General features: G+C 33.6%; 2 protein-coding genes and 1 long non-coding RNA gene across 3 annotated transcripts; 1 reads left to right on the top strand and 2 right to left on the bottom strand.

Moving 5' to 3' along the window:
• The first annotated feature begins 3,831 nt into the window (after positions 1 to 3,831).
• On the top strand, positions 3,832 to 4,350 carry LOC147383504 (uncharacterized). Its single transcript, XM_086427302.1, has one exon. It carries the CDS (start codon positions 3,832 to 3,834, stop codon positions 4,348 to 4,350), a length of 519 nt encoding a protein of 172 aa, XP_086283428.1.
• Positions 4,351 to 13,374: 9,024 nt separating this feature from the next.
• Positions 13,375 to 14,804, bottom strand: LOC147383503 (uncharacterized). The gene is made up of 2 exons (XM_086429081.1): positions 14,646 to 14,804; positions 13,375 to 14,524 (listed from the first exon to the last, which is right to left on the bottom strand). The coding sequence occupies exon 2, from the start codon at positions 14,511 to 14,513 to the stop codon at positions 13,551 to 13,553; it is 963 nt and encodes a 320-aa protein (XP_086285207.1). The 5' UTR covers positions 14,514 to 14,524; positions 14,646 to 14,804; the 3' UTR covers positions 13,375 to 13,550.
• A 4,705-nt stretch (positions 14,805 to 19,509) lies between these two features.
• LOC147383502 (uncharacterized) lies at positions 19,510 to 22,065 on the bottom strand. The gene is made up of 2 exons (XR_015173197.1): positions 21,463 to 22,065; positions 19,510 to 19,959 (listed from the first exon to the last, which is right to left on the bottom strand). It is a non-coding gene; the product is annotated as an uncharacterized LOC147383502 (long non-coding RNA).
• Between the last annotated feature and the right edge of the window lie 250 nt (positions 22,066 to 22,315).

The following is a 22,315-nucleotide window of genomic DNA, read 5'->3' as shown; positions in this document are numbered from 1 at the left end:
AATTTTTGCCAAAAGGACTAATAATTTCGGAATCTTAAGTGCCCATTTTTGTATTTTCTCCAAATAAAAAGGTACACACGCTTGAAACCCATATTCCAGTCTGGATTATTTGTCGGTTTTTGGTAAGAAATTGCTCTCTTTTCTTACTCTCTCTCTCTCTTTCTCGATTTCGTAAAACAGCACAAAAGGTGTGATGACTTTTGTAGTTTGTGCAATTGAACTTTTGTCGTTTGCTCTTTCCATTTTAAATTTACAGATAGTCAGATAGACAAAACGAGAATCCTAAGCTTCCCATAGAGAAAAAGAAGGCCTTTATAAGTCTTTGGTAGACGAGCTGTTGATTTGCTGTCTGAGAGAGCGACTTAGTTTTTATTTTTATTATTAATTTTGCCATGTTTTGCTGTTTTAATATTTTATTATGTTTCCATCCATTATGTAATAATTTACTATTCAATTAAAGTTGATGTATACGTTTCTTATTGTTTTAAATAACAATGTGTGCTTATTTTTTAATATATTGTAAAATCTATATGGTAGACTTCATGTATCAAGTTGGGAGTGACTTCGGGTTTGATCTTAATGTGTATTTTAGTGGTTGAGACAGCTTGAGCCCACGCAGTTAATTCCTCAGGGGTCACCCGTGAGGGTAGACCCTCACTTACTTGGTGCATGTGACCCAGGATTTGTCCTTGGAGAAGACCATGGTTTATGAACTGTGTAAAGTCCAAATACAAACCCGATCGACTGTTGGATATTTGGTTATCAGAAAAAATTGTGATCATTTTAATTATAATCACGATATTGACAACTCCCCAAGAATGTTGCCATCAGATTCGTTCACCCAATATAGTGAATCGATTTGCATTATAATTTGTTTTGGGTTCATGGAATTTAATTGATCATATGTGTATCAATAGATTTGTCAGTCCAAATTGTTGCAATTTGTCAAATGTTTTAATTGGATTTGACAAATTGAATGTGAAGATACAATGCATTTGAGAATTTCGATTATATATTTTCACTTTTAGGAGACTTTCTATTATGTGATCACCTTATAAATTAGCTTTTCTTTAGGGCAAGTCGTCATCGATGAACAATATAGCTAAGTGATTTTTCTCACCATATCTACTTACCAATAAATGAACACTTTCATTTTTTACAGGCTCTTTTAAAAATGAATAGTCAAAGGTAGTAAATATTTATAATTAATATGAAGAACTCAGGGTTTGTTGTCTTGATTCATAACCTATGGAAGTTGGGTCAAAATTCCAACCCGGCACTTATGATTTTTGCCAATCATGCTTTTTTCATGATTCTGCCTGCCCATGTGAAGTGGACTCCAATTGGAAGTTTAATTTGATTGATTGACCATCCTATGCGTGTTTAAGAGTTAGGATTTAGAACGATGTCCTGTTCTTATAATAAAGGTATGATGTCTACATGGCATGCTTTTGTATTTAAACTCTAATAAAAATATATCACGTAGACATTTAAAGTTGCTATAGAAATAAGAGATCGTTTTGGATCACGAACCCTCCCGAACACACCTCAAATTAAGGGTTTGCTTGATCCTGAGTCTTTCGATCATATCCCTTACAATCACATTAAACAACTTGTCTTTGGTAAATCAAATCAAATAAAATCCAATCGATTTGTCTAGAAATCGTCTGTAATCACATGGTTGAGATCATCTCGCAAGGGGGGCCGGCCATTGAATGGCGAGTCATGAGTGGTTGCACGTGTGCCATATGCCTTATTACCTTGAAGTATAAATAAGAGGGAAATAAAAGGCACTTTTTATGATACTCATTTAAGCTTACATGGTACATGTAGTAATAAAATAACAGTTGGAGTCCAAAAATAGATAGCGAAAATAGTAATTTACGGTTTCACACGGTGCCACCTGTGATTTATGAAATGGGCCCACATTACAACTGGGTATCGTTCATGCTAGAAGCATTTTGTAGAGTGTTTCAAATTCCCCCAACTTTCCAAAGTTTAAAGTGTAAAAGAAGCAATAAACACTAACAAACCACATAAAAGGAAGTTTTAAAACGAGAAGCAAACCATTTGAACCTCATCATCCTCACCACCAGAAATTGTTTTCCAAAATGACTGAAATACCCTTGGCCAACCAATTGCAAAAGAGTTCCAAACATTTCATCCATAGGCACCAAATCATTTCTTGTGGTTCCAATGAAACGGATCAAGATTTGAGACCCTGATTTTAGTGGGCCTTGTTAAAAACAGATCACTACTAACATAATAAAATGATAAGTTGATTTTTTATTTTCAAGCCAGCAAGGAAAAACTGATATTGGACTTTCATGCTATATTTCATCATAAGGTGGGGCCCATGTTTAGGACTGTAACTTGGGCGGATTGGCCCGGGCTGAACCTGATTAATGGGCGAACTTGGTCCGAGTTATGTGAAGCATGAGTTTACCCTGGGTTAGAATAATTCAACCCGATCTTAATTCAGATGAACTTGGATTGGGCATCCAGGCAACCTAGCTCAACCCAAACCCAAGACTATATAATAATATATAAGTATTTTTATAGGAGAGATTCTATAAACACCCTAAATTTTCCTAACCCCACCCCAATTCATATGTAAATCACCAAAGAGTTAGCACACATCTTGAGTTGGCATTAGCAAAAGTTGGTGGGAGCACTAGAAGCTCTCTTTTATATTCATTATTTATTTTTTACCACATATTTGTTGGAAGGATCAAAAAATATCTTTAGTATTAGTTTTCTTTCTAATTGTTGCCTATAAGTCTATTGCTATATTAAATTTTGCTCCTTCCACGAGTCCAATCCATCCAAATCTATATAGTTAAGGTTAACCCAAGTTTAGAAGCTTAAGTTCGGCCTAAGCTTGGGTTAAAGAGCTCAAGCACCAAGTCGAGTTGAACTGAGCCTAGCTTGGTTTTAAATCTCATTTGAAACTGAGACATCTCGTCTGATACATCTCGATATCGTCCACCAATGAAACAGAAAGACAAGTCAAATGTGTCGGACGAGAGGGTTCATTTTTCTTATTGTTGAATGAGATGATTCAAAATGTATAGGAAAACTTGGTTGAGACGATCAAAATGAGTTTTAAAACCATGGAGCCTAGTCTATCTACCAACCCACCTAGGTTTCATAGCTATCTAAGTTAGAAGAACAGTGGGGATACAGGTGGCACTCGGGCCCACCAGTGGAGTTTGATCATGCAGGTTGCATGATAGTCATTTTCTTTGTGGTTGGTTATAACTTGCAAGAAAGGAAATATTATTATAAGTGACGTGGGACAATCGAAGACAATTAAGTTCGCTAGAGGGCGGTGCGAGACTTGCGCACAACGGAGCAGTCCAACACCACAGTTTCCTTCTCTCACACACTCCGATTCCCCTGCCCTAGGAACCGCTCCTCACGTTATAATATACTATAATTGCAGCCCATTTTGCCCACAATTACTGTTATGCCCTCTTATTAGAATGAAATCAGACTCTTGACCCAGTCAACAATTAAATAAACCCCACCCAGTAATTTATTTTATTGGATGTCATGGACCCAAAATATGTGCCCTACCATATGTCTTAATATGGCCCACAAACCCATAGAGAAAATCAAACCTACATAATCAACCAATGCAAAGGGTAATTCAGTCATTTAAACAATCAATGGCATTTACGTAATTTAGAAACATCTCCCTATACTCTATAAATATTGTTAGCATGTTAGCGTTTAACCCCAACCATCCTCTCGTGTCTTCTTACCCTGCTTAAAGCAGGGCTAGGGAGAGCCCCCCACCCTCAAAGGAGGCCTCTCTTTCTCCATCTAATGGAGATAGAAGCCACCAAGAGAACGGAGAAACCAAAAGGACATGTCAGCATGAAGAAGCGTGGCCCATTACATCTGATACGCGTCGCACTGTACATGATAAAATGTCGATCTAACGGAAAATCCAATACTGTCCACGTCGATGTCGGTTCGAAGGGCTTATGGAAGAGAATTGTGGGTGCAATGCGCCCATTACATCACCAACACCTCCAGCACAACCATTCTCCTCCACCACCGATGGTTGTGGCTCCTACAACCCCGAAGGTTGATAAATTGGATGATGTGCTCCCCTCACCCATGTCGCCACAAGAATCAGATTCACCTTCCTCTCGTTACGCATCAGCTTTGGATCTCCAAGAATTAGATCGAAATGAGAATGGGTGTTATGATAGTGATGGAGACGAGATGATCGATGCAAGGGCCGAGGAGTTTATTGCACATTTCTATGAACAGATGAGGCTTCAAAGGATGGATTCGATCAATCGTTATCACGAGATGATCGAGAAGGGATCAGGTTAAGAGGCAATATCACTAGGGTTTCATGCTAGCATGCATGCATGCATGGAAGCCCTTTCTTCCTTTTGTCCCTCTTATTATTATTATTATTATTATATTATGTCTTTATTTATTTTAATTTTAGCACGAATAAATTGGTTTAGTTTAATTGGGTGATAAATGAATAAATGAGTAAAAAAGAGAGAACATTATGGGAAGATGGGTTGGTGTTATGTTGGAAATAATATTTTGATTTTATGTATATTTTGTTTCTTTTGTAATTGTAGAATTTGTATCAATGAAGCAAATTTAGTGGAATAGAGATCTCATTGAGTTTGAAATACCATGAAATGTTTGAGAAGAAAATTCAAATAAAATCATGAATGTCAGGTGTCCTTAAATTTGATTAATTTTTTCATTTTATTTTAAATATCTTATCTCTTTTATGCTCGAAAGAAATTGAGGAACTAGAATCAAGCCTAAGAATACAGATAGTAATGACCATCTAAGTACATTGATGATACATAGTGCAAATTGTAGAAGGTGAGGATTGCCCGAGGTTTATATATAGTTCAAGGTCTTGATACCTAGGCGATGTGGGACTATCGCTTACACTCCCCCTCTAACATATCTCCTACATCCCTATAATTATCTGCTCTGATACCATGTAAAAGCCAATGGGCCTAACTCATCCTCACAAAACTGGCTTGTAAGGTGAGGGGATTGCCCCAGGTTTATATATAGCACAAAGTCATGTACCCAGGCGATCTAAGACTATTGCTCCCCCTAGCATGTAACGTGTCTCCTACATACTTGTGTTTATCCGCATTTATCCGCACTGATACCATGTAGAGAAGCCCAAGGTCTTGATACTTAGGTGATGTGAGACTATCGCTCAAACTCCCCCTCACGTGTAGGCCATCAATGGATCAGGCCGGGTTCATACTGGGCCTTAACAGGCCATCTTACTCGACCTCAAAATCCTAACCCAAAATAGTCTGTCTAATGGGCTTGGGCCATGCCAACCAGCGGAGTGCCTATCTCCAAGCCTGTACTTCACATATTCAGGCCTTTTTATGGGTCAGGCTAGCATGGCTAGGTCATTGTACCGCCTTTCATCTAAAATTCAAACTTTAGAGTTCAGCCATACCATTTCATCAAAGTCCAGCTGACTTCAAAAATGTTACATGAAATAAAATAGGTTCCCAACTCTTGAGTGAGAAAAGGCTTAAGGAGGCAACTCAAATTTGTTTAAAATAAAGGTAGGCATGTCAAATATAACTTATAATCCCAGGAGTTAAGTAAAAAAAGTTAAAAACAGTGATTTTGAATTGGGTAATTTGTTAAAAACACCAACTAAATTGGTGATATTAGGTTTTCCCCTCCAAAATGCAAGATTAGGCTTACGTTGACTGAAAGTCAACATCCCTTTTTCCTGAATAATTCACGGTCAAAATTTGATTTAATTTAACAATTTAAGTTTTAGATGATATTTTGAAAAAAAAAAAATTAAATTAAAACTTAACCTTTAATTCAACGACAGAAAATGGACATTGACTTTTGGTCAAAGGGAACCTAATCGTGCATTTATAGAGGCGTAAAACTAATATAGTCAATTCGGCAGGGTTTTTTTTACTAAATTACCCTTTTGAATTCTTTCTTTGACCTTTACCTAAGCATTATAGAGTTGTTGTGGGTGTTGATCCGTTTAAGGGTGTCAAATATTTTGGTTCTGGTTCGGTTACGGTATAATGGGTACCCATTGACACCCCTAGCTCCGTTACATGTAGTTGGATCCAACAATAGTAATATGTTCGTATTCAAGTTGAACACAGGTGTGAAAAACATTTGTGGCCCAGTGTTTTGGTCTTACAGGCTATAGGCTTGGTCCCGATATGTCTTACATGGCAACGGTCCAGCCCGACCGACTTCACCATAACCCGTCAGGTTATAATTAATCAATGGCTCTAGCCTGGGCTAAAAGAAATTAATATTTTTTATTATTATTGAAAAATGGCCCAAAAAGAATTGTCAGCCCAGGCCAGCCAGGCCCATTGACGCTCCTATAGGATCCACAAAATCATTTACCATCTTTTTTATTTTATTTTGTTGATTGGCTAGTTTGACTTCAACCCGAGACCTCACATCACACGCACCGGGTACGTGACAGTGTGCCTTATTATTAAAATAAATAAATATATTTTTTTAAAGATGCTAAATGGACGTCGTTTTTTGCCCATGCCCCGACCCCTTATGACATGTTGATAGAGACATATTTATTTTTTTAGATTTCAAATCTTAAAAAAGATTGTTGGGCTCACATTAATCATCACATTGACAATCTAACAACACAGCTTTTTAGATGTCATGAAAATATTCATAGTAAAAAAGAATAAAAAAAAAAAAATATTATTTTTCGAGCTTGATCTAAGGTGTTGAAAATGAACGACCACCAAGCACCTAAATTTAAAAATAAAATTAAACAGTGAAAAATAACTATTTTTTAATTTTTAATTTTTTAGAGTTCATATAATTTTGTCCTCTACAACTCCATTGCATCGGATCATGTTTTTGAATGTCACAAGATGATTAAATAAAAAAGTTTGCTTCTTTTTTTCACTATGAGCAAGAGAGAGAAAATGGCGTCAGTAAAAAATATCATGCATTTAGCATCACTCTTTTTTGAAATATACTTGTAGACAATGATACGGGTCCTTATATGAGCTTTGCTAAATCCTTAGACCACGGTCTTGTCCAAGGACTAGCCTTGGGGCACAACATTGTACAACACACACACACACACCAGGGTGGCCTCGAGGAGCCATTGCTCATACTTGGTATCGAGCACACAACCTATAGACTACTCGATTATTGGATTCAAAATTGCCATTGATCCAACCCCTTGGGATTCAAAATGACCATGGTTATTTTTACAATTTTGCAACGAAAAATGTATGGGATTAGATGTCTACACACTTAATAGGTTGTCATAACATCATACATCAAACCGTGATTTGTATCAATATCGCCAATTCTCAAGCTTAGTTCATTTGACCATCAGATGAAAAGGCCTACCGAAGTATTGGCCAAAAAAGGCACATTGAACTCATTTGAGACTTGACTTTGAATTTGACTTTTTCGCTGCAACATTTCGACTCCATTTCCTCTATCTCTTTCCCAACTTATTCCACTAAATGACTATCAAAATTGTCCTTGGAAGGCATCACACTGATGTCCCAATATAATTATCCAGTTAAAAAAGGAAAAAATCGACTATTGTAGCAAATGAGGGTCTCGTTGGATACTAAAGCATGTATCTTCTCAGAGTACATATTGATATCTGTCTCAGATGAGTCAAAATATTAAAAGCAGTTTAAATTTTTATAAGTTTATGTATAGTGTTAAATAATTACTATTAATTTTCTGTAAATTAAATTTTATATAAATGAAAAATAATTAAAATAGGATTTTGTTAGGGCACACATTAAAGTGAAATAAATACACTTTGGAAATTGGATTTTGTACTAAAAATGTCATTGACTCTGTCATGTATGTCTCCATGTTAGCAATTCGGAATACAATAAAAATTCGAGTTCTATTCAATTTTGGATTGCAAATATTCGGTCTAAAAATCGATAAATAAAAAATATAAGGCATATATTTCATACATGTATTATCCATTTCATTGCAAAAATTCAAAAATCAAAAATCCGTCCATATGATAATGATGGTGATGATGAAATTAGTGATGTTAATGGTGACAGTAATAATGATGGTGGTGATAATGAGGACATTTAAGGTATTGTTCCATTGATTTTTTTGAAAAAAATACCAAAGTCAAAGGACAAATCATCAATTTGAAAAATTATAGTGTAATCTCAAATAAATATAGAGAGTCATGTCATCATTTTTTTAAAGACAAAAAGGACCTCTGTCACATTAAAATGTGGATTCTTCCAAGCATACTTCTTCAAAGTCGACATGTGTTAAACAACGCAACTTACAAATTTACACTTTGCAACATAAAACAAGTTATAGTGGTAATGTTTTTTTCAACCGAGTTTTATAAAAATTCGTAAAAAAAAAATGTGTTTTATTCTTTTCAAACTTAAAATTCGTAAATTAGTCAAAATAATTTATTAATCCTGAGAATAATATTTTTATTGAAAAAAACAAAAAATTCGTGAAATTTTCAAGAATTAACCGGGTGATTGCTAACAAGGAATTATCTTCAGAGTCATCTGGAATTATCTTCAAAGTCTAGATGACTCGTTCAATGAGAGTTTTAAAATTTTGAATACTACAAATAAGTTTATTAAATCCGTTATTAATAGGACTTTTAACGCCATCTCAGATATCCTTGTTCCAATCTTGGCTATTGTTATTTTGCGCATAGTCACAAAATTCCTCAATTTTTTTTTTTAAACAAAATAAAATTCTCTTAATAATAGACAATTTAACGAATTAATAAATTATTTATCGATTAATAATCATTTGCACATTTACTCGATTCTCCCAAATTTTAACCAAACTTTTACGAATTTATCCAAATAAATCAAATTGGGGCTATCAAATAATTACATAATTCGAACTTTTTTGTCATGGCTTTGCCTGAGATGTCAAGTTATAAGCGTGTGTGATCTAGTCAAAGGTGGATAGTTTAGAGTAGGCTTTCCCATCTTCTTCCTCGAAGATTCCTACTTTGACTAGGGAAATTCTACCAAAGTCATCATAGAACTATCACTCTTTCACATATTCTCAAACATCTTTTATACTTTTTGGACTAAGAATTTATTCCAAACCACACCTTCTTTATTTTTTAACTTGGTTGATAAGTTTCCTAAATTAAATTAAGAGTGTTGATAATATGACTTGTCAAGTGGCATACTCAATCGATTCCTTGACGTGGATAAATTCAAGAATCGTAGATCTATATGTCTTGGGATATAATTTTTTTAAACAAGAAAGTGCAATCATGTATCTTGAGACGTACATATTTACAATTCCTGAACTTGTCCTTATCAGGGAGTTGATTGTGTATGCCATCAGGCGAGTCATATTATCATGACTCTTAAATTAAATTATGAGTCTTGTTGGATTGACCTCAGTAGGGGACACCTTGACGTGATGGTGTGTACATATCCGTAGATGCATTTTATTCGTATCTCAGAAGAAAAAAAATGCATCTACTGACATGTGCACGCCATCATGTCAAGATGTCCCCATTGACGTCACTCATTAATCTTAAATTATTAATAAGAGTTGCCTTGTCATTCATGTACTTAAAGATTAGTGAGCCCTCAATAGTATTGCCACGTGGCATTTCGAGTGATGGGTACAAAAGACAATTACAAATGATAATGTGTCTTGAGTGAGGGAAGCAATTTCACCATGATTGCAGCTTTGGTCAAGATTCGCATAACCCCTTCCTCCAAAGAAGAAGACCACGAAAGATAAGTTACAATGCTACACATGAACATCCGCTCTGATGTTTGTTTTTACGATTTTGGTTTTGGATTGACATGTTGTTTAGAGGGGATGCTTGGCCTCCAAGGTCTAGGAACAAATGATAGAAAAAGACAAGAAATAAAAGAAAGAAAGGGAAAAAAGTAGAAAAGTATCACATAAAGGAAAGAAAATAAATGAAGATAAAGAGTTTGTCTCTCTGGACAGCTTAAAGTCCAAGTTAAACTATCTACTATCGTTACCACAAAGGTCCAAATGTATAGTCCAAACTTTTGATATTCTTGATGGTGAAGCAATCGATGCGATATATCATTATATTGTACTTAATCTATCTTCGTTAAGAAGAAAATTTAGTTGAAAAAAAATAATTTATCCAACATTAATTAAAGTTGGAAATTAAAGATACCAACCAAACAATCAAAGTAGGTTTTATTACTATTTTTAGTCAATATTATTCCTTTGAATCATGATAATCTGATTACCCCACTTGACACAGTCAATTGACTCTCCCGTGATAAGTTTGAGAGCCATGATATACTTTTTATTATTATGGGAAAGTAGAGTTGTGCATCCCAAGACGTACAAATCTACGGCTCCAAACTTGTCACGTCAGGAGAATTAATTGAGTGTGTCACGTGGTATTAGTCAAATTATTGCAATTCTATTTCTTTTTAGAATCATGATATTTTGACTATCCGATAAACTCAATCGATTACTCGATGTGATAAGTTCGGAAATCGTAGATTTATACTCTTTGAGATACACATTTTATGGGGAAGTGTAGCCATGTATCCCAAGGAGCATAAATCTATGGTTGCGAAACTTGTCATGTTAGGATAGTTGATGGAGTTTGCCACGTGGGGTTGTTACATTATCACGATTCTTCTTTTTATGCTAAATAAAATGTTTAGTGAAATGGTTAACTTGAGTATGGAATGCAGTAGTTGGCCTAAGTGAGATATTTTATTTGTAAAAAATAAAAACATTTTTTCTTTCTTTCTTTTCCTTTGATTTATGTGCATGCGATGATTGAACATTTTTTTTTTTTCATTTTTTCGTCAAATGTCAAGATCGAGGAAAACTAAGGCATCAACAATTGTTCAACAAATTCCCTCACATGTCATAGAAAACTTTTTGACTGTATTTCAATTTCAACAAACACGAATATGTTCAAAGAAATGGAAAATGGGAAATTACTTAATTAAATTTGCCCATCTGTTTTCACCAAAACTTTAGATTAAATATTGTATCGAAAGTGACCTTAATTTATTTTATTTTATTTTTTATAATCAAAATACCCTCAGATTCCAATTTCCAAATTGTATTTATTGCATTTTAATGTGTGCCTTTATCGTTAACAAAAATCCGTTCAAAAAAGATAAGGAACTATCTTTCAGGCTCAAGATAATTAAAAACCATGAAAATTTGAGAGATTTTTTTACATTAAATTTTCAAAAAATTATTCTTCTTAAATTTAGATGAACCTATTCTCAAACTGCAAAAAATTTGGCATCGGTCTCCCATATGCCTTTGGGGTAATTCTTATTTATTTATTTTTTTTTAATTTAACAAAATTTTATAAACATTGAATAAAAAATATATTTTATATGATATCTCTTAAGATTATAATGTAATTTTTGATAAATAATTTATTTTTTGAAAAAAAATATTATATTTCGCTATAAAAAATTAAATCTTCAAAATGATAAAAATGTGGTTAGTTGTTGTAAATTATTACAACATATATAATTCATTATGACAAATTACTGAAATTTTTGGTAATTTAAATATTTTCTCAAGGTGAAAGCTATTTAATTAAAAAAAAATTACTAACAAGATTATCAAATTGGAAATCTCCCTTTCTCTGTCTGTCCAAGTCAATCCAACTTTAAAGATTTGATTTTTGGTCCTTATATTTTCGTTACTAAAATCCCAAGTGAAGCAAAACTAGCTATAATGGTTGGTTAGGTTGAGTCGAATTCATGAATGCAAGTCAAGTCAAAACATTTGTCCATTCGTCCATTTGTCCATTTAATAAGAAGAAAAGTAAGGAGGAAATGATTTGATATGATATGATATAAAGTTTTGTTCCATCACCTTGTACTTAGTTGTTGAACAATAATGATGGCCTACAACTATACATTTTTAGCCTCAAATCACATCCAGATTTATAATCAAATAGAGAAGATATCATATGTGGGTCTTACTAATGAGACATTTCTAGCAAATATTGGATTCAACAATTAACCATGGTCACTGGTTCTATTTTAATAACTGACAAGAGAATTTGTATGAAAGTTCTAATTATCTAAGAATTTATGTGGCTAGCATTTACAGTGGTACAATAATGCATTAATGCTCATATATATATAAAAGGAATTGTACATTCTGGGACTGGTACCACTATCTTATCTGTACTATTTCGTTAGAATGGAGAATCAAATTGTATTCAAGCATTTTATCCATCTAATTTATCTTCTTAATCATACATAAATTTGTGTTAAATGTAAGAGAACCCCATATCTTTTTCCTGTTTATCCCAAAAATATATATATGATTATGTGCCCTTGTCACGTCAGTCACGTACTTAAAACCGCGTGCATTCATCACGACTCTAAGAGAAATGGTCTAGTCTTTGAGAGCAATTCCAACGACTTTAAGAGAAATGATCTGATCTCTAAGAGCAATTATAACGCTCTCAAACTCTATAACATGTTCCATTGCCATTTTAACCAATTAGAATCCTCAAAAAACATCATTCTAGTTCACTGGGGGAGTGATTTTTCACTTTAAAATATTTTGGAAAAAGAGAAAATGGGATAAACAAAAGAAAAGATTGTGTTTCTCTTTCTTTACCTGTTAAAAGTTAAAATAAAAGATGATAATTGTGATTTATGAAATATGGATTCTCTACTATGAAATATTTTAGAAAGAGAGAAAATGGGATAAACAAAAAAAAAAAGAGTGAATTTCTTTCTTGCTCTTCAAGTTGATAGTAAAGAAAGATGGCAATTGTGATTTGTGAAACATTGCTCCCCGGGAGTAGATAATGGATACGTAGTCTATAAGTGATTGATGTGAAAGATCTATTTCTTTGGGATGCACAAGGAAAAAATTCGATTCTGTGCCCTTGTCACATCAAATTACATGTGATTTACCATGTGCATTCATCATTATTCTTTTACTATAATTGATTTTGTGGAGTCCTTTTGATTAATAGGACCAGTGTGAAGTACCCATGAATAGGCAAAATCACTCTCCACAATAAATATCTATTTAAGTACCAATTTCCTTGCTTGTAACCTCGACAAGTGTTTATAGTATGAAAATGCAATTTAATCAATTTTCAATTCTAGGAAAATTGAAAAGTTGAAAATAGATCAAAAGCAAAAAAAAAAAAATCCAGATCAATTCAATTCTTACTTCAACCAAGAATGTCTTTGTTTTCTTTGGTTTGTATCTAAAATAAAATGAAACTTTTAATGTATTTATCAAAGTATGACATCCACATTTCTCTTATAAGTGATTAAAAAAAAAAAAAAGCGCTTCTAACCCAATCAAAGTCTAAAATCATACCCTCCCTAAAGGCAAAAAACAAAACTATATTTAAAGAAAAGCAATTAAGATGAATACAAAATCTTACTAGACTTCCATTTACGATCAGAACCATAAAATAAAAATATTTTAATTTTACCAACCAACCTTTCTCTTATTAACTTTCATCAATTTACATCATCATCATCATCATTCATCATTCATCATTCATCAAAATCATTATCAACCATCACCCAGTCTTTGTCTTCCTCATCAGCTTGATCAAGATTCATCTCATCCTCACTATCAAGGTTGATGTTGAAATCAATATCATCCACCGTTGGTTCTTTGACTTGATCATCACTATCAACAACCTCATCATCATCATCATCATCATCGTCGTCGTCGTCGTCATCATCACCATTCTCTACCTTTTGATCGAATTCTGACCCATCGTTGACTTCAAACTCCTTTTTCTGTTCAAACCGTTGGATTGGCTTCTGATCAAGTCCCTCCCTCACCACCCTCTGAGAAACATTATTACCCTCCAAACAATCTCCATAATCCCAGATGAGTCCAGCAATGAACACTAGCAAATCAAATGTTTCATCGGAGATGCCATAAATCAGATTTTCAACCCTTCCCCTCTTCGAGATCCCTTCGTTGATCTCCTCACCATTCATAATAAACAAAACTTCATGGGCCACCATACACAAGACGATCTGCGGCTGATGACCAATCTGCTGGACAATTACGTCCAACAGCAACTTGTACGAAGTCCATGTCTCCTCTGTTCTCGGCTGGTAAAACTCTTTCTCAGGAACAAACAGAACTGCTCTATCATCATTCTCACAACGAGGCTGCTGATCTTTGTAGTAATCGTTGATCCAACCACCAATCATAACTAATTGATCAAAGGAATGATCGGGGATGGGACCCACCAATTTCTCAATCTCTGCCTTCTTTTCAATGGGGCTCTTGATGTTCACGCATTTTAGAACCGATAAGACTTCATCAGCCACACAACACATGACGACAGGTCGATACCCTCCCAATTGCTGTTCAAGAACACTCTGAAGCGCTTGGTACGAATCCCATGTTTCTTCAGTACTGGGTTGGTAAAATCCCCTCTCTGGAACAAAAGGGATTCCTCCAGAATCTGTTTTTCCAGCCAAATTAGTTTCCATGGAGCGAGAATCTACAAAGAAACAGAGAAGATGAGAGATAGGTTTTGTTTGTTTGTTTAGAATCTGTTAAAAAGAAACAGAGAATTTCAATCGCTTCTATATAGTAGAATTGAACAAGAGAGAGAGACTAACCAAGTAAAGACGTTATCTTGAGTCGAAAACCCTTCGAGACGATTAGAAATGAACTCTGTAAGTCTGATCTGTTCTCTTGTCTTTCGACTTTCTAAAGGAAAAAAAAGAAATTTCTCTGTACGAGAGAGACGACCCACGACGACTTTTACTTTTCACTGTCGAATCAGATTGAGTGCTTTGAAATGATACACGGTAATAAGTTATATGGAGTTGTACCAAATCATATTCATATAAAGATTTAGATGAAGATTAATAAGATTGAGTTCCTATCCTTTAAGGTTAGCCCTCTACATGTCACATTTTTATTGGAGTTTCATACACCTAAGGCTTCTTAACCAAGCTATGTGTTTGAACTCCAATATAAATGCGCCACGTAGACACCGAATGTTATCATAGGAACGGGACATCGTTCTGGATCGCAACTCAATAAGATTAGGACATATTTTAGGGAAATTTGGATTTAGCCAGAGTTTCATTCTATTTATTTCTTTAATAAATCTTATTAGCATTAATATAATAATAATTTACTTATATTAATCTAGGTTCTCGGAAATTATATTAATTTAGTTTCTATATGGGAATGTGGAGGTAAATTCGATAATTTAGCTCGTGCCACTCGTATCACTTCGCTTTTGAGTTCCCTTTACCCCCACAGACACGTTAGGGTTTAGGGATTGCAACTCTTGCGGGTTGGGTTACAAACACTAATAAGTGTCCATGTCGAACCCAACCTCAGGTATAAAATACTCAATTGAACCCAACCCAAATCGGGTAGGTCGGGTTAATTCATTCTTTATTCAAATTTATCTCATCCTCGGTGAGATGACTTGAACAAGTCAAATCATTATCGATAGGGATTAGATGAAATGAAATACAAAGTTTCAAATTGTGTCGATGGATCCCATTAACTCCCTAAGCACCCCATTCTCTCTATCCTTAGACAGGTACACATTTTTAAGTCAGCCATCTTAAAAAAAACATGCATGAAGAAATGCATAGGATATACCTATGATTAAAAAGGGACATTGACTTTTGGCGTAGGGTCATGAAGGCATTCTTATTGAGAAATGAATCATTTACTCAAGCTTTGCCTTATAATGGTGTGGATGCATGAATGTTTTCTATAGAAAGAGATTGTAATGATGACTAAGAGGTGAATAAAGTCATCTCATTGGAAAATAGAGTATTCACCCAAATTTTTATAATGCATGGAAATGCATAAGATAGAGAAATGCTAAATTTTGGCTATGGTTTGAGACACATTTTCATGAAAAAAAAGAGTGGTCCCTCTTGCCTTTTTCCATTCAAGATGATGTGAATGTGAGTAAGATGTGTATAACATACAATGATCATGGTCAAGGGAACATAAGTGGTGTCATCTCCTAGGGAATATGGGCATCTCACTTGTGCTTGTCATTGGGTATATCAAGTTTCAATTTTCACCACTTCGATTGAATCTGTTCACATGTCTTGTATGAGGGTTGAACTCTATCTATCAAATGTGGAAGAGGATTATTTCATTACATCCTAAGAATTTTCTAAATGAAAATAGAAAGAAAATTGAAGGGGGTAGAAAAATGATAACGAAAGTAAAAACTTATAAACAAACTATCTTAAAACCCAGCTTGACCTTGGATTTTCTCCTTCTTTCTTCTTCTCAAGTCTTAAATGAGGGTTCTTTAAGTCAAGGATTAAGTAAAGGGAAGGAGAAGAAAGTAAAATAAAGATTTTTTAAGTAGAGCTTTGGATAGATATGAAGACTTCTTGAGAGAGGATTTTGGTAGAGTTTTGAATAGAGATGAAGACTTCTTGAGAGAAGCTTTTGGAAAAGTTTAAGGTAGATAAGGGCCTTCGACTAAGAGTTTTTCTCAAAGAAGAGGACCTCTTTTATAACATTTTGGGAGTATTTTTAGGATTAAAGGGATTTAGCCCTAAAAACAAAAGAAAATGACATAAAATTTTCATGGACATGTTTTCGATTTTTCTTACTTTTCAATGGTAAATAGGGAAAAATATTATGGGTCTCTTGACTCATGCCACATGACACAACCTACAACCCACATGAGTTTGGCACAGTGACTCAACTTTGGTGGTGGAGAAAAAAAAAGTAAAAAAATGAGTCAGAGAAAGACATGTGGAAATGTGATCTTTTGCTTTCTAATAAATACTTTTAAAAATAAGGGTAAATGAGAAAAGACAAAAATATTTTGGGAGAATAAATGTGATAATACCATGTGGAAAGGTGAATCTTAGTTCTCTTGTAAATATTTAAAAAAAAAAAGTAAATGAGAAGAAGTGAAAAAATACTTTTGCGAGTATAGATGAGAAGATGACAAGTGTAAAGGTGGGTTTTAAGTATTTTGTAAAGGGGAATGCTAACGTCCAAGGTCGCATAGGGACGTTAGCATTATCTAACAATTTTTTTTAATAATACCCTTCCTTATTTTGTTTTTTAGTGAAAAAGGCAAAGGCATGTTAATTTTTTAAACAATAAGTATATTTATTATGCAATTAATAAATGTATTTATTATGTTGGTATTGATTGCCAAACCATTTACTACAACAAAGATTTTTAATTCAAAATACTTAAATGCTTATAACATTTATTATTATGTAAACAAGCATTTATTATGTAAAAAACTAATATACCTTTATCTTTTTCTCTAAAAAACAAATCCAAGAAGGGGTATTATTGAAAAAAAAGTGTTAAACAATACTTACGTCCAATAAAATATTGGACGTTAGCATTTCTCTTTTGTAAATATTTTAAAGAGTATGAGCGCAAAAATTTAAGTTCAAAATAAGTCATTTACATGATAGACATATGGTAAAAAAGGACAAAATACATATACTTGATTTTTTTTAAAATCTCTTTAGGGTAAGATGTTCCAATCACATAATTTTTGATGGTTCTATTTGCAAACACTAAAATGGCTAATTGTACCAACTTATTCACGATGTCCAACTTAAATACAAAATATCTTATTGCACACACTTATTTCCTTTTTTTTTTGTCTAGTTCTCATTGCACCCACCCAATAGACCCATTTCTTTCTCTTATTATTCTTCTTCTTCTTTGTATTTAAAATGATTTTAATAAGAGTTTTAAGTTTTGATCTACTTGTTTTTCTTAATGTAAAACTTCCAATCGAGTCAAAGCCATTCACATGAGAAAATTCTATTTGATAGGTACTTATTGAATCTCTTTTGTAATTTTTAGTAAGTACTTATCAAATCGGTTAAATCCAATATTTACTGAATCCCTTTTTACATTTTTTACTTAGAGTGAGTATAATTAGTCATCTTGGTGTGTGTAGATAGAACCACGCCATAGTTTTTGATATATTTACAAGAATTCTAAGTATTTTATTAGTTAACTTTAATTTCAAAAGGGTATAATGTTGGAATTTCTCTTAAGGGGTTGATTCACTGGTGGACTTTGAGCCTTGGCCTACTAATGAAAGGCTTCCTTGGGTGTTGGGGTCTATGGAATTTACCCAGTGACTCTTTGGGGGGGGGGGATGTAAGATTCATGGGCTTTGGGCTTTGATTAGGTATCTTCCAATTGAACATGGACTAAATATTAAGAAACTATGAGGGTTTTCCAAGTGGCAAGCAAAATAAGAATATGTACAATGGCTCTTTTGGGAGATCCATGAGCCAAATTGGTGGGTTTCGGGGTCTCTTGGACTTTTATTTTGAACATAATCTAGGTTTAGGAATCCTTTAAATTGAATATGGGCTGTGCCCCAAAATCTAATTTTTTGGACCCTTTTGTAAGTGGACTTATGAAATTTTGGGTGTCTACAACCTCAAATCTCGATCCTTGTTTTCACTACCTAATTAGAGTCGGGTCTAAAACGAACCGAATCGAATGGAAATCAGAACCAATTTCTTTTACTATTTTTTCATATTATAAATGGTTGATGGTTTTCGTACCTTTTAAAGTTAATAGATATTGCCTAAATTTTTTCATGTTTTCATATAAATTTTTTTATGCGGATTTAAAAATTCCTTCTTTCCTACAAGTTTATTGTTGTTAAATATGTAGTTCAGTTTTTTTTTTTTTTTGAAGTTAAGTCATATATTTGTTAGATCAATTTGTTTTTATGTTATTGGTTCTTTATAGATGATGTATTATGTTTTTTTTTTTTTTTGGCAATAATTTTAAATGATATTTTTATATTTTATCAATAAAACATACTTACTCACACACACATATATGATGGATCATGGGATATATGTAAAAACAATGCAATAATAATAATTTTCAAAATATGGGTTAGAAGTTTCAGATTGAGTTGGACATATGTAAAAACAATGTAATAATAATAAAATTTTAAAATATGGGCTAGAACTTTCGGATTGAGCTGATTTTTTGTGAGGAATGACACTTTCTTTGGATAAGACTTTGAATTATGATGGATATATTTTGAATGTTCATTTACAATTCAAAGAAGAATAATGATTTTAACTCCATCTGAATTATTGTGTACATGCTTGACTATGATGGTTCTAACGATCCCAACCGCCCATTTAAAATTCTTGAACCGATTCTATGATTTTGCCCTTGATCGTACTCAACTACCGAGTTTGTTATTAATAATTTCTTATTAATTTGTTTTGTCATTCATCATAGAATATGGTAGAAAAAGAAACAGAGGAATTTTCAAAATAAGAAAATTTTCTAATACAAATATATATTTTGCAACATAAGATCTCAATCATTTCATTAGTCATCCATTATTAATTTTAAGTTCTTTCTTCCATCTTGGAATCTTTTCAAGTTATAAAAAACTTGCGCACAATTAAACAAAATTATACATCAACACTTGATTTAAATTAAACTTTTGAACAAAACCCCTTTTAAAAGGAATATCAAAACACGGGTTTCTTATTATTAAGCCAAACACTATTTGGGCCAGTATGGTACAAGTGATAGTGTTACGTAAGATAGACAAGACACACTTACCATAATTTATTGGGGTAAAAAAAAGGAGACACTAAATTTAGGCGTCATGGTTTCGGTTAGGTAGGCCTCGACAACTTTGTAAAGGGCTATGAATTTACTCTTGAAGGCCTTAATTTCCTCTTCGTTGATTTCAACACCATCCTTGTGATGGTAATGCCTGACTTGCTTACAAATGCATGCATCCTCCATTGCCAGAGTCCTCAAGCTTAACCTCGACAACTATTTTTTCCAGGCCGTCTGGAAATATATCACCTTCGAACGAAGTGTATTTGCAGTAGAAGTTCTCTTTATCAAGTATTTCGATCCTATGCTTCACATGTTTCAAGTCTTTCAAGTCACCAACTGCATAGAATCATATCTAAGTTAGTACTTGTTGAGAATAATAATAATAATAAATTAATTAATTAAAGAAATCATTTTGGGAGTTCATATTTAGGTTTGGTACAGATTTGACAAGCATTTCCTACTTCTCATACCAACTTTCCACGTCTAATGCTTGTCAAACAGAGCTAAGGGTATGTTTGACTGCATATGGAAAATATGGTGGAAAACTATTTACCATGAAAATTGCATTTTTCGAATGTTTGATTGCATTTTTACACGGAAAATGATTTTCCATCCTCCTCCAAAAGTCTCACAAAACTTGGATTTCATCTTCCCACCCATATTTATGAGAAAATGAAATTCATCCATATTTTTCATCCTCAAATCAAAATCTTAACTTCATCCATTTTTCTTCCCACCACTATAGCCACCGTCACATTCACCCCTTCGTCGTCGTTGTCGCCGGCCACCACTCTCTCTCTCTCTCTCTCTCTCCCCCTTCTTCCTCCTCCCTCCGTCCCAACCCTCTCCCTCTCCTCTCTTCTTCTTCTTCTTTCTCCTCCTCCTCCTCCCTCCACTCTCCACCCCAACCCTCTCTCTTCTCCACCTTCTCCATTTCTACTTCTTCTCATATATTTTTTTTCATGATTTTTTCTAGATGAAATCAAACAATGAAATTTGGTATTCCAACTCCACCAATTTTCCACGATTATTTTTCCATAGATTTCAAATTCCATGGAAAGTCATTTTCCATGAATCAAACATATTCTTAAAGTTATTGATATATTTTGATTTACAAAGTGCATTTATTTTAGCTAATAACTAAAATACCCTTCATCTTGTTTGAGAAATTATTTAGTTACTAAAATACCCTTCATCATATCTTTAAGATATTAATTATTTAAGACAAAAGGACCACAAGTCATGGTTTTAAATCTCATCCGACACCGTCTAAATATCATCCATGACTGAGAAGGATAGACGAGTCATCTCACATTTGCAAAATCTTGCAAGACAAATGAGATGACTCGGACGATATTTTGAAAATCTCATCTGAATCACTAAAACTCATCCAATCAATTAGGATTTTGTATATTTTAAATAAAATAAATAATTTTTTAAACTTTAAATATTATTTAATGATTAAACATCTTCTAATTTATACCTTATTTTATAAAAAATAATTATAATCATTTTTATATGAATAAATAATTATAAAATGAGTAAAAGGGTTTATCTCGTCCAAGATGAGTTGAATCATCCTAGACAATTCAGTCTCACCCATGAACGAGATGATATGTCAAAATGAGTTTTGAAACCATGACACAACTCTTAACATAATCACCAAAATAATGTCCAAGAACAGGTCTCCAAATAAACACCTCCTGAAAAATTGGTATCAATTATCAATTGAACAAAAGAGCTTTAATCAAAAGTAGACACAATTTTGCAAAATTTCCCAAAAATATATGTGTGTAAGTGTGTGTAACCTTACTAGATAATTCATGTTTTGTAACTTACTTTCACTGAAGCTGAGTAGTTTGATGGTTCCAGCCCCTCCATCACCTTCGATTATATCGATGCTCCTAAACACATCAGGCAGGAGCTTGGGAAAAAGGTCATGGTCAAAGAACAAGGCATCGAACAACTTAACTGGAGAGATGAAGCAGTTCGACTCATGGATATAACTGGTGATACCCATATCTCCGCCTCCAGTTTTTAGTGAAATAAGATCATGATCAAAGGAACATGAAGAAGAAGAAAGAGAATAGGGATGAAGATGGTGAGGAGCATTGGTGGTATTTATTGACTTTGATTAGGATAGGAAAAGTGGATCTCTACTCCAAGTTCAATCCCTGGCTACTATTCAATGAACCCGGCCGAAAGTCAAATATCAAAAATCTATTTCAAAGACTTGAAATATCATATAATAATGAGGTTCGGAATGCTGTCAATCATTGAGAGCTCGACCACCAACTAAGAAATTACTCTCTTTGGTCGATACTTCTCAATCTTAAGGACTTTCCTAGCTAATGCCAAATTTGCCCTCATTAGGTTAAATGTGAAGACTGATTGAGATGGTCTCTTCATATTTTACTTTAACAAACTTTAAAATACGAGGAATTCATTAGTAATAGATTTATCTCTCTTGGAATTGTTCTATGAGATATGTGATTTGTAATGTAATTCTCTAGGATCATCAATCTTCTTCAACAAGATAGATGTCAGATAGATGTCTTTTGAATTTGAAGTACCCAAATTTGTATTATTTATATTAGAAATTTAAATACGATCAATCAATCATGTGAGATCTACGGGCCAATTCTTTCTGTGATCATGGCATAGGTGATCGAATCAAATGATCCTTACTGCC

The sequence above is a fragment of the Akebia trifoliata genome, chromosome 16 (assembly GCF_017979445.1).
Source record: "Akebia trifoliata isolate Shusen 1 chromosome 16, ASM1797944v1, whole genome shotgun sequence".
In the NCBI taxonomy this organism is placed as follows: Eukaryota; Viridiplantae; Streptophyta; class Magnoliopsida; order Ranunculales; family Lardizabalaceae; genus Akebia; species Akebia trifoliata.
Note: the sequence above shows the minus strand (reverse complement) of the source record. Positions and strands in the feature narration are given on the sequence as shown.

Bases quoted from the DNA above. Each gene is read 5' to 3' on its own strand.
- LOC147383504 (XM_086427302.1), top strand. From the start codon at position 3,832: ATGGAGATAGAAGCCACCAAGAGAACGGAGAAACCAAAAGGACATGTC.
- LOC147383503 (XM_086429081.1), bottom strand. From the start codon at position 14,513: ATGGAAACTAATTTGGCTGGAAAAACAGATTCTGGAGGAATCCCTTTT.